The following is a 13,491-nucleotide window of genomic DNA, read 5'->3' on the forward strand; positions in this document are numbered from 1 at the left end:
CACTAAAAGTAATAGCACAACTCTGAATCCCTTTCCACTTGCTGAAAGATTAAATAAATAACTAGAAGAAAAGTGGAGGAGGGGTTCATAACAATATGTCTCGTGGAAGATTCAATTATTCAAGATGAAATGTGATCATAACTAATGACGACGATAATGGTGATGTTGCTATATGATACAATCTCTGAGAAGATATTTGAGCCATACAGATCGTGTGGATATAAGGCTAGAAATGCATTCGATGGGGGGTACACCCTCTCGAAGGTGGAGACAAAAGGTCTTCAAGATTGAAACTTTCAATGATTGAAAGCACACGAGACCACACCAGGCAAACAGAAATATTCTGCCTGTACTATTATTAGTTCCACACTCATAAGGGCAGTGAGAGCTGGAGCACTATCATCTAGAATCACAATGCCATTCCTGCTACCAAAGGCATGTTTTTTAGCATGGTAGGTAGGGTTACCCACAGGAAGCAGATATATCTTGGGTGCGAGATGTTATGGAAGTATGACTGGTGCAACAAAGCGGTCACAAATAATCCCCGTCCAGACACTGATGCCGATTATGTGCTTGTGGTTCATTGCCAGACACCATCGGGGACGGATGACAGAAATCCTAGCACCAGTGACGTGCAGTGAACCAGTGACAAAACTGTCAGCATTGAGGTAAGTCCATTGGTAATATCACCTAAATGTGTTGTTAAGCGATACAGATAGTCGCACTTTTAGAGAATGTTCCACATGGTCGTCTGGCTTATTCCATGCTAGCAGGCCACCTGCCTGGTGCTAATACCAGGGTCACCACCAGAGATCTTTAAATTCCAATTTTAAGTGGGTGTATCTTCCTTGGAAAGCGTTTCCGGCCACGAGTACATATGACCTTTTTTGCTCCTTACTCTATTGGGGATAGTTTCCTGCAGATTGTCCACATTTAGGAACACCATCCTATATCAAAGTAAACCTTAAATGGCGTGTTACGGGCTTTTCATTCAAAAATATCTCTATAAAGTTATTTGTGTGGGTTAATTACCACAAAATTTCCTGTGGTAGTGTTTACACTACAGGTTCAGCCTAGAGGCCTACAGCCCCAAAATGTGACCCCACTTGTGGTGTCTAAGTTCTAGAATGTGTTATGTACGCAACCAACTGACATGTTACAATGTCTGCACCATCATCAAAGTTTCATTTAGTATTATCTGTTACTGTTTGTTCCTTTCTTCATCACAACACTTTTTCCTTGAAACAACCAAATGCCAATAAATCATCAATATAAAAACAGAAAAGTGGAGTTTTCATCTGTATCTACAAATAAATTCTAACAATTTATTCATCTGTAACTGTGAACATGATTTAGAGCATTTTATTGAATAATTTTTTACACCTTGTATATGTTTTACAAAAGGTTCTGTGCATAGCTCTTAAGAGTCCTCTACTATAGTTTGTTTTTTTAAAAAAAGGTACAATGTACATATAAGATCAACTTCTGTTAATAAATAAATATTCCTAAAAACTTAATCTAGGTCTTTTGGTCCTAGGCTGGATTTCATCCTCTTTCACCTGAAGACCAAATTCTTCACACTGTTTTTCAAAATACTGGTTCAACCGAAGTCCTGCCCTGAAAAACAAAAGTAAATAAATAAATTTCTATGCAAACTGCACAGTTCTGAACTAGACAGGATGAATGTTTGGTCATGGAAACAGCATACCCTATCCCTGCATGTAAAGATCTAGGTTAGAGTCCTAGTAAGGCACACAGTTTTAATTTCTTAGAAGGTTTCACAGCTATGGGGTAACTGTATGCGATGATGTTCACATCAAAACTGACTTTTCTCTGCTTTCTTGCTCTGTTCTACATCAATTTATGCTTCCTCTAAGTTTGATTCTTTCTAAACTCTTTTCAAGCATTTAATCAGCAATATAAGGTGACACCAAAAGGCGAAGGGAATTTTTTAATTTCGCAGGATTTATACAACTGATTTTCAAAGCTTTTTTTTATCTTGTTGGTAAATGTTTCTGATGTATGTTTGCGTTTTCAGCTGTTTGGAATATTTACTTTATGGTTTCAACCAAAAGGTTATACTTGTTTTTGAGTGTTCAGCAATTTTTTACTTTATAAAAATATGAATGAAAGAATTTGCTTGAAAAATGGAATAAAGTGCAGCATCACAATCAAAATGTTGACTGTGGCTTTTGGCAAATCTGCTATGAGTAAGACAACAGTTTATGAATGGAAATAACCTTTCAAAGAGGGTCAAAAAGATGTTCAAGACTAAGACCACTCTGGAGGCCCAAACACATCCATTACAGACAACAATGTTGAAGCTCAAGAAATAAAAGTGTTGAAATAACATAAAACACTGAATCACCATCAGAGAAGTTACTGGTGCTGTTGGCATATCCTTTGCCTCATGCCACGCAATTTTTTGGATGTTTTGGCCATGAAACATGCAGTAGCAAAGTTTATTCCAGAATCGTTAAATTTCAACAAAAATGATGTCATGTAGACATCACTCAGTCGACCCAATCCAGAACTGCTAAAAGAATATTATAACAGGTGACAAAACATGGGTATATGGATATGACACTGAAACCAAGACTCTGTCACCTCAATGGTTAAATGCCTGAAGAGCCAAAACTGAAAAAAATTTGACAAGTTAGATAATATGTGAACGTCCATCTCACTGTTTTCTTCCAGTACAATGGGGTACTGCATCAGGAGTTCCTGCCTTAGGGTTGTCTGGTCAATAAGGAATACTACCTGGAAGTTATGTGCTGTTTGCGTGTTGGAATCTGAAGAAAATGACCCATACTTGTTACTGATTTTTTGGCAAGAAAACAAAATTGTTATTTTGCCTCAGCCATGGTATTTGCTGCACATGGGCCCCTGCTACTTCTTTCTATTCCTGAGGCTTAAGAGAACCATTAAAGGACATAGTTTTGCCATCACTGATGAGATAAAAACAGAATCGTTGAAGGAGCTGGACACCATAATGAAAAGTGAGTTCCAGAAGTGCTTCCAAAATCTGAAAAAGCACTGGCACAAATTTATTATACCTGAGGGCGATTACCTTGAAGGTAACAAAGTTGCTGATGATGAATAAAGATTCTATAACAAAAACAAAAATTCCTGTTACTTTCTGATCACACCTCGTACCACCACCACCAGACGGCATTAAGAGAGATGAATTTGGAAAATGTTACAAGGACTGGATTTATTGTAGTAGTAGTAGTAGTAGTAGTAGTAGTGGAGTCCATTGTTCTTCTTTTGTTTTAGCCAACTGTAAACCATGTTATTTCAACACTTTTATTTCTTGAGCTTCAACTGACACCTAGTATTTCCACATTCATTTTCCACAAGCCTCTTTTTTTTCCTGCTTCAGTCCATGTCTTGCTAGTTTTTAAGTCTGACATTTCTTGGAAACGCTGCTGTCACAGGTTTCTTCTTTAAAAGGTTGTGGAGGTCCTCAATCATAGTCCTAACTTCTTGAAGATTCTGTTTGACCAAATCCTATGACTATAATATCAATGAGTGACAGTTGGAATCCACCAATTCCTACAAATAACTAGGTGTAACAGTTTGCAGGGACGTGAAATGGTATCGCACACTCAGTTTTGGGTAAAGCAACTAGCAGACTTCGATTTATTGATAGAATACTGGGAAAAGCTTACAAAGCATTTGTGTGACCCATTCTAGAATACTGCTCAAGTGTGTGGGACCCTTCCCAAATAGGAGTAGCAGGGGATATTAAAACACCTACAGAGAACAGCAGCACAAACAGTCACAAGTTCGTCTGACCCATGGGAGTGTGTCACAGGAATACTGAAGTAACTGAATGGGCAGTCTCTAGAAAATAGATGTAAACTATCCTGGGAAAGCCCATTTACAAAGTTTCAAAAACTGACTTTAAATGTTGATTCTAGGTCTACACTACAAACCCCTATATATCACTCACATACAGAATACGAAGGCAAGATTAGATTAATTATAGCACACACAAAGGCATTTATACAATAATTCTTGGGACCTGAAGAAACCTTAGTAACTGGTACAATGCATTTGACAGTGGTTTACAGAGTACAGATGCAGATGTAGGAGTGAACAAGGGGCAGTTTATTTTTTGAATGGGAGATTAGTACAAAATAACAAAAATTATGTATATGCTTGGTCTATCTACTTGGAATCATTCATGTTGTGTGTTAATAGAACATAATAACCCTTTTTCCAATGATAACTCACATTTCCCACAAGCAAACACTCTTGACTGTATCAAGAATGAACTTGCAAAACTATGAATATGGTTCAGCATCAGCTGTTGTATATTGCACAACAAACTGAACACACTGCATCGTCATTACATATTTTGTGCTCAACATTTTCTCTTATCGGGCCCATGATCTCTTTTAATATCGCTATTTCCTTGGCTTCCAGCTGCTCATTCGGACGTATTCTACTCAATGTGAGTTATTAGCTAGATACCAGAACCTATGTTTGAATGTCTGCACTGAAGTGCCACAGATACGTGTAAAGCAATACAGACAATTTGTTATAAACACTTCTAGTCATCTGGTATGTCACTTCAATGTCAGTTCTAGATGTGAAGGCTTCTCTCTCAGAGATGTTCAGTTATATCACCTTTCCTTCAGATTTAACTGTTCTGGGTTTGAGGTTAGATATAAACTCTTGTTTTTCCACAGGAGAACAGGAAGCCCACCTTCGTAACTTAAAATTTTAGTTTAAATGATCTGTTTTGTGGCTGCACAGTGCAAATATTAACAAAATCTTGCTAACAACTCTGAAAGCTAAGCAGACTACTGTCAGTTTCCAGCTCTTGTAACCATTCTGACCCCGTTTTTTACCCCTTCCATTATACAGTTCATCGCACCACTCACTGACAAAATGATCATGTGGCATTGAAGGTCAGGTGCTCCACCTGGGGAAGTTTGGCAGCTGAGATGCAAAACTGTCTCAGGTAAAGTCACATTGGGAGACTTGCATGTCAATGACCACGAAATGATGAAGACAAAATACAATACTCAGTCCCGACCATAGAAAATCTCTGAGCCGGATGGGAATCGAACCTGGGCCTGCTGCACAGCAATCAGATGCGCTGACCATGCAGCTAAGGGGGTGGACCACCACTAACAGATGACTCTTCATCATATGGTTGGAAAGTAGAGGCAGGTGCCCTTCACTTTGAATAAGTACAGTATTGTGCCTGGTATTAGGCAGTCTCCACTCTTAATTTCACTTCAGAGGCAGTGAAAATCAATGTCGGTTGATTATTGAGTGTGGATGTTTCAAGTGCGTTTAAGTAATTTCATTATTATAACTATTTTCATAATTAATATTATATTATTATGAGACTATTTATCCAGCTAACATTATTGAAACCATACTTTTCATGCATGGCGTAATGTAATACAGAAAGAAAACTTCTGAAAGGATATCTGTTCAGGCATTAACAACTACATAACTGTTATTTTGCCTCTTACTGCGTGTTGTAACACTATACTGTGAGAGCATGATACAAGTACCTCCACAGCCAGCCTAGAGACGTTGCCTTGCAACCTGAACAGAGGGTGCAACAATCACTGTGGTGTATGCACAACAGCCCAATATAAGCCCGGCAAGTCAGGCCCTTGGCCCTCACACATGTTTACTTACCTATTGTATGTTTATCTATGAGACTGTATATTGATGTGTTCTACAGTTATGGTTTGTACCATTCTAAATTTCATTTAGTGTTATTCTGAATTTCTTCACGTGGAAGCAGAATAAAACTTGATTGGTGTAACTTCTGATATTGTGTCTGTAAAATGTTACAAGACTATGGAGAACATCACTCCAGTGTTGCAAATATGTGTATCACAGAATTGTGTACTACTTATTTTAAGGGTGTTGATAAGGTAGACATAAACAGCTCAGAGCAAAGGTTCCGTACAGTCCAAGGACTTCATTTAAATGCACCAGGAAAGAAAACACTAGCTGAAAGAATATGTACTCTCATTTCGGGGAAGAGAAAAGGACCAAATATGTCTGCTTGTGTCTGTATATGTGTGGATGGATATGTGTGTGTGTGTGCGCGCGAGTGTGTACCCGTCCTTTTTTCCCCCCTAAGGTAAGTCTTTCCGCTCCCGGGATTGGAATGACTCCTTACCCTCTCCCTTATAACCCACTTCCTTTCGTCTTTCCCTCTCCTTCCCTCTTTCCTGACGAAGCAACCGTTTGTTGCGAAAGCTAGAATTTTGTGTGTATGTTTGTGTGTCTATCGACCTGCCAGCGCTTTCGTTCGTTAAGTCACATCATCTTTGTTTTTATATACATATAAACTGTAGCTGGTTACCAAGCCCCCACAGAACGTATCTCTGCCCACCTTCCCTACCCTCTGGCTCCTATCCATGTAACCGCCCCCGGTGTAAAACCTGTCCCATGCACCCTCCCATCACCACCTACTCCAGTCCTGTAACCCGGAAGGTGTACACGATCAAAGGCGGAGCCACATGTGAAAGCACTCACGTGATTTACCAACTGACCTGCCTACACTGTGATGCATTCTATGTGGGAATGACCAGCAACAAACTGTCCACTCGCATGAATGGACACAGGCAGACAGTGTTTGTTGGTAATGAGGATCACCCTGTGGCTAAACATGCCTTGGTGCACGGCCAGCACATCTTGGCACAGTGTTACTCCGTCTGGGTTATCTGGGTACTTCCCCTCCAACACCAACCTATCCGAAGTCCGGAGATGGGAACTTGCTCTTCAATATATCCTCTCTTCCCGTTACCCACCAGGCCTCAATCTCCGCTAATTTCAAGTTGCCGCCACTCATACCTCACCTGTCATTCAACATCATCTTTGCCCCTGCACTTCCGCCTCGACTGACATCTCTGCCCAAACTCTTTGTCTTTAAATATGTCTGCTCGTGTCTGTATATGTGTGAATGGATATGTGTGTGTGTGCACGAGTGTATACCCGTCCTTTCTCCCCCCTAAGGTAAGTATTTCCGCTCCCGGGATTGGAATGACTCCTTACCCTCTCCCTTAAAACCCATATCCTTTTGTCTTTCCTTCTCCTTCCCTCTTTCCTGACGAGGCAACCATTGGTTGCGAAAGCTAGAATTTTGTGTGTATGTTTGTGTTTGTTTGTGTGTCTATCGACCTGCCAGCGCTTTTGTTTGGTAAGTTTCATCATCTTTCTTTTTAGATATATTTTTCCCACGTGGAATGTTTCCCTCTATTATATTCATATCATTAATTTGAAGCCAACAATCACGTTTGTTATTGTTATCGTTATTGTTATTGTCACTGTTACATTTCAAAGTCTTTTCTGTCGTCTTATTTCCTCCTTCTGTTTTTGCCAGCAGTTTCACTTTCTATTCACCTTCTCCTTTTTTACCGTAATCCAGTATACAATTTTATCCCGTCGATATACACTCAATAATACGTAATAATACGTAAATCACTTCGAAACCATAACCAAAAAAATTTTTTCCGCTTGGCTGCTATAAAATCCACTGTTTCCAGTCCACAAATAGTTCCTTTTAGCTATTAAACAACCCTTTCGGCAGTTTTAATAACTTTTGCTTTATTTCCATTTCCGTTTTTTCTCACATCACTGATCATTTTTAGCCGCTTCCCACAGGTTTTAACGTCATTATTTCTTCATCAAACAATTGTTAGCTTCATTTCCATAATCTGCCACCACCAAACCACTCCTTTTAATACAGCCTCACATAGTTTTTTCGAAATTTTCCCGAATTTCTCCAGCCTTTAACGTGTTTTGGCGGCAACACAACCACCTAACCTTTATGCACATCATTATCTACCTACACAAGTTCACCACAGGATCAACATAGCCCAGCCCTAGCCAACCCTTTTTCGCCTTTTTTCACACCAGATCTCCATTTGCTTTCTTATTTTACCTTTATCTCTCCCCATATATTTTTTCATATTTATTTTCATTTTCATTTCAGCCTCGTGTTCCACTTTCCACCTTCTAGTACCATGTCACCCTCACAACACCTTCACAACGACCCCATTAAAAAAGCCCCAAACTCTTTGCCTTTACAAATGTCTGCTTGTGTCTGTGTATGTGTGGATGGATATGTGTGTGTGTGCGAGTGTATACCTGTCCTTTTTTCCCCCTAAGGTAAGTCTTTCCGCTCCCGGGATTGGAATGACTCCTTACCCTCTCCCTTAAAACTCATATCCTTTTGTCTTTCCTTCTCCTTCCCTCTTTCCTGACGAGGCAACCATTGGTTGCGAAAGCTAGAATTTTGTGTGTATGTTTGTGTGTCTATCGACCTGCCAGCGCTTTTGTTTGGTAAGTTTCATCATCTTTCTTTTTAGATATATTTTTCCCACGTGGAATGTTTCCCTCTATTATATATATATATATATATATATATATATATATATATATATATATAAAAAACAAAGATGAGGTGACTTACCGAACAAAAGCGCTGGCAGGTCGATAGACACACAAACAAACACAAACATACACACAAAATTCAAGCTTTCGCAACAAACTGTTGCCTCATCAGGAAAGAGGGAAGGAGAGGGGAAGACGAAAGGAAGTGGGTTTTAAGGGAGAGGGTAAGGAGTCATTCCAATCCCGGGAGCGGAAAGACTTACCTTAGGGGGAAAAAAGGACAAGTATACACTCGCACATATCCATCCACACATACAGACACAAGCAGACATATTTACAGACAAAGAGTTTGGGCAGAGATGTCAGTCGAGGCAGTGACTCAGCACAAATAAACTGCCATTGCATTTGCAGATGATGAATGTGGTGATGATGTGGGTTGAAGATACTAAAGAAGCATACCAAAAGAAATCTGATATTTGGAATACTATCTTCATTTCACATAAAAGATAAGAAACACACACTCTTGTAGAATGAGAAGGTGGTGGTGGTGGATGTTAATATCTAACTAGAAGAAATATAGTACAAGACCACACTTGATGACATCAGTAATGAAGAAGTTGTCATTATAAGTTGTGAACATAGCGATTAACTCTAGTGCTAGGGCAGTGAAGTGCAAATGAATCTTAACAGCAAAAGCACGTTTTTTGAAGATAGGTGAAAGAACAGAAGGGCAAGGGGAAGACCAATAAAATACTGACTATGAATAATAATGAGCAAGGGTGTACCCAGGATCTGAACTACGTGGTGGGGGGTGCAGGTCATACTACCGTATTTACTCGAATCTAAGCCGCACTTTTTTTTCGGTTTTTGTAATCCAAAAAACCACCTGCGGCTTAGAATCGAGTGGAAAGTAAGCGGAAGTGCTGAAAAATGTTGGTAGGTGCCGCCACAACTAACTTCCGCCATCGAATATATGTAGCGCTACACGCCAAAACCTTTGCGTCAGTAAATAAATTAAAAAAAAAAAAAAAAAGGGTGAAAGACGAACTTTTTCTCCGTCCCGAGTTTTGAGCATTGCATTTTCATACATTATCCAACAAAGTAAATACAAATTCCGTATTGTTCACCTTCGAATGTAGCAGCATTTCAATGTACTACGAAAATCCGACTGGCAAGACTGTTTGGGGTTTCTGTCTATATGGCCAACTCTACGTTCTGAATTTTTTCCTATCTGTGAGAAGAGATGGTTGTTAATAGGAACTTTTATGAATTGTGAATCATATGCAGTACTCTCTTCACCATAAGAATAATACGAATATAAACATTTTGCCATGTAGTCTTTCAAGTTTGCTACTATCTCATTTAAATCCTGCCAGCCTAATAAACTACGAAACTAGAGTGAGACAACAGCAAACGCGGAAGAATATAAATATCATGTCATGTTTATATTCGTATTATTCTTATGCCTAATAGTGATACAGTCAGAAATGAAACACGGCAATTGACTAGATTTTTAAATCTAAGATGACTAATTTCTGTGCAGAATGTAATGTACTAAAGAGGCGCCTGCAAAGATTTTCAAACGGAGAAAAATTTTCACTAAACTCTCGTTCAGAACATCTACCATATGCAATCTATTATTTGGTTCTTGTTGATCATTATCAAAGAAAGCAGCAGTGTAAATAACAACAAATAGCAGAGTCTTGTCATTGTTAAGTTTTTTAACATGGCTGTCAATCAGCGACTATTGTATAAAACAAAATTTTGAAAAACACAGCCCTCAGTAGCGAATACAATTTTTTTTAATTATTTTTTTTTACCACTGAGGGCTGCGTTTTTCAAAATTTTGTCTTGTCATTGTTTCGCTAATGAGACAATTCCTCTTTTTTTTTTTTTTTTAAAATTGTAAGCGGCGGTAGCGCGCACGAAAGCAAGCCATGCCGCGAGCGGTGACAGGCTGTAGACATTCATTATCAGAATGCGACGAACAATGCATGACAGAGTACAATAATGCATTTTCAGCTTAGAGTGACGTAAACACCTATAACAAAGAGAACGGCACTTCTCAGACCAAAGAAAAATAAGCAATCAATTCAAACCAGACGAAGCATGTGAAAAAGGAAGTGTACCCGTATAAATACGGAGGGAGCGCCTGACGCATAGCAATGGCTACCTGGTAAAGCTTAACTGCTAAGCTTACGACTCTAATCAAAGTATTGTAGCTGTATCGTCATTCATTCGACCTAAATTGTGTCTCATATTACAATGGACCAACTTTATTTCGATTTGGAGGTGCGGCCTAAAACTTTTCTCTCCCCTTGAATTTCGAGTCTCAAATCTCGGGTGCGGCTTAGATTCGGGAATTTTTTTTTCCTTAATTTCGAGTCTAATTTTTCAGGTACGGCTTAGATTCGAGTAAATACGGTAGTCTCAGGAAACAAGGACTTGAGACAACATACAGCACTTCTTATTTAATAAAACAGTAAACCAGTGAAAAACTGCTTTTAACAAACATTTTAAATACAAGAATGCACTTGTACAATCCAAGAAAACATGCAGCATTTCTTATTACATAAAACAGTAAACTAGTAAAAAACTGCGAATATCTTCAAGGGGGAGGGGGTGGCAGCTGCCCCCCCCCCCCCTCCTGCCTGCCCCTCGCTGGGTACGCCCACGATAATGATGAATAACAAGATATAACAGTCAGAGTTTGAGAATAACTCACATGCAAGCAAATTTAGTTTCTTCATTTGTGACCGAACTGACCAGGGAGACCACAGAGCCTAGCATCACATCCTACTAAATGTTAGAACAATTTTGCTGAAACATGCGACCTGATTTATTAAATTTTATTTCTTTGCTCTGATTCAGCTTACTGATGTTATAAATGAACATAGCTAATCAAAGCTGACATTTCTCCATCCCATTATTAGTCAAAACATTTCGGAAATCAAATCATATATCACACTTCATGTACATGTAAGCTTTTAATTATTATTTACTTAGGAAGGTATACTTTCAGAAGTTTTTTAGACACTTGTGTATTACATAACACCTGAGAAAACAATGGTTGTAGCAGGGGCACATTTCAGAAATGGAAGAAACAACAAAAATTACTGCCCCCTCTGATATGATGTGTGGCACTTGAACAGCCAACATTAATTTGCATTTGCCTTCCAAGGATTCAATGAGACAAAATTGCTTAAGGCTATTTTAGTGCTCCTCAAAATCGGAAATCTCCAGCTCTAAAACAATCATACTTACCTTAGGTCAAATAAACTGGACATCTTCCTGACAAAAGCAAAACATACTATGCAGAATTCATCGCTGGCAAGCACAATGGCAACTATGTTATTCATGTGATATTCTGCTCTTGAGGCACATTATCCATCAACACAGCCTCACATCAACAAATATTTTTACTTAGCATTAGCGAAAATAATCACTGATACAAGAAAAGGTTGTAAGATCTCAATGCTTGGTTGGTTGTTTTGGGGAAGGAGACCAGACAGCGAGGTCATCGGTCTCATCGGATTAGGGAAGGACGGGGAAGGAAGTCGGCCGTGCCCTTTGAAAGGAACCATCCCGGCATTTGCCTGGAGCGATTTAGGGAAATCACGGAAAACCTAAATTAGGATGGCCGGACGCGAGATTGAACCGTCGTCCTCCCGAATGCGAGTCCATCTCATTGCTTGTGCTTCGAATCCTCTAAGAACCATTTAAGATGAGAAATGTGGCAGAAAATGGTAAGGTTGGTCAGGAGAGTTCTGCACACATGTATGTGAGAGAGATGTCTCTCCTATTATACAGATCTCAACATACTGGTTTTTAAAAGGTCATACTATACCCATGCCGCTGCAACTTTACACTTGACATATGTGTTTCAAGTTGGCAGTGTAATAGGTTAACAAGTGAAGAACGAGAAGTGCAAAACTCTAGGCACAGTAACCGCTGCCAGTCATGACGCCAAAGCTCCTGTGCTGCCGGCTTTGTTTGGTATGAACATAACGTACATTGTGCATCGTTTCTGCCTAACACTTGAACTGAACTGTGCTTTGTTTCGCTGTGGTTTAGAAAATTCTGAAAACCGAAGAAACGTCATTCGCCTGGTGACAATCCTTTATGTCAAGGCTTGCTGCTAGGCAGCAATGCACTGAAGTTACTACAGACATCTCTCAAGTCTTATGAGCAGGAGAAACAATGCACAAGCATTCTTGGAGAGCCTTCAGTTCCTGCCAATAAAGTTGTGGAATGTACATTGTAAACTCTTGGAATTAGTGCAGGAACAAAAGTAACAATGGAGTGTTATTGAATAAGTTGAAAGATGTAGACATGCGCCGTAATGATTCCGAGGTGACTCCTGGACTCACCCTGTCACGGACTTACATGCTTTCAAGACTGGTGCAATCCACAGGCATATTTATGCTTACTATAGCAGGAAAGAGCATCCTACAGTAGTAAAGTTAATAGTGTCATTAAAAGAAAGTGAACTTTTCAGGGGTGGGAAAAAGTCACTAAAAACTGAGCTGAAAAGTATTGGCTCTGAGCACTATGGGACTTAATATCTGAGGTCATGAGTCCCCTAGGACTTAGAACTACTTAAACCTAATTAATCTAAGGACATCACACACATCCATGCCTGACACAGGATTCGAACCTGCGACTGTAGCAGTCACGCGGTTACGGACTGAAGTGCCTAGAACCGCTCTGCCACTGCGGCCAGCTGAAAAGTATTGATTTCCGTTACAAAGCACTAGATGAATGCAAAGTCCTGTCAGGAAAGGCGCATACTGTTATGGCTCGAAGCATATTCTTGCACAAAATTGTGAGCAAAGACATTCTTTCGCTTTGTGTTTGAGATGACGACCATGAAGACGGTTTTGGCAGTAATTCGACTACAGTGACGATGGGGAGCTGGCTCTAACTGTGCAACTGTCACCATAGGACTATGAGTGAGAGCTACAAATATTGGTTATTTATTGAATCACTGTGGTTATAAAATGTAGAGCAAGAAGTTACAATCTCAGTAATTACTTGTTTTGAAAACTATGTATCGCATTGCTTTTAAGATATTGGTCATCATCACATGCTTGTTCCCCATATTTCTTTGCT

At 39.4% G+C, this 13,491-nt stretch overlaps 1 protein-coding gene across 1 annotated transcript in view; it reads right to left on the reverse strand.

Annotated features, from left to right (window-relative positions):
* Positions 1-1,336: 1,336 nt before the first annotated feature.
* The window catches only part of LOC124794804 (bromodomain adjacent to zinc finger domain protein 1A), a 148,530-nt gene continuing 136,375 nt past the window's right edge, over positions 1,337-13,491 (reverse strand). The window contains 1 exon segment of the mRNA XM_047258460.1: positions 1,337-1,617. Within this exon segment, the coding sequence (XP_047114416.1) occupies positions 1,506-1,617 (112 nt within the window). The 3' untranslated portion in view covers positions 1,337-1,505.

The sequence above is a fragment of the Schistocerca piceifrons genome, chromosome 4 (genome assembly GCF_021461385.2).
Source record: "Schistocerca piceifrons isolate TAMUIC-IGC-003096 chromosome 4, iqSchPice1.1, whole genome shotgun sequence".
NCBI lineage: Eukaryota > Metazoa > Arthropoda > Insecta > Orthoptera > Acrididae > Schistocerca > Schistocerca piceifrons.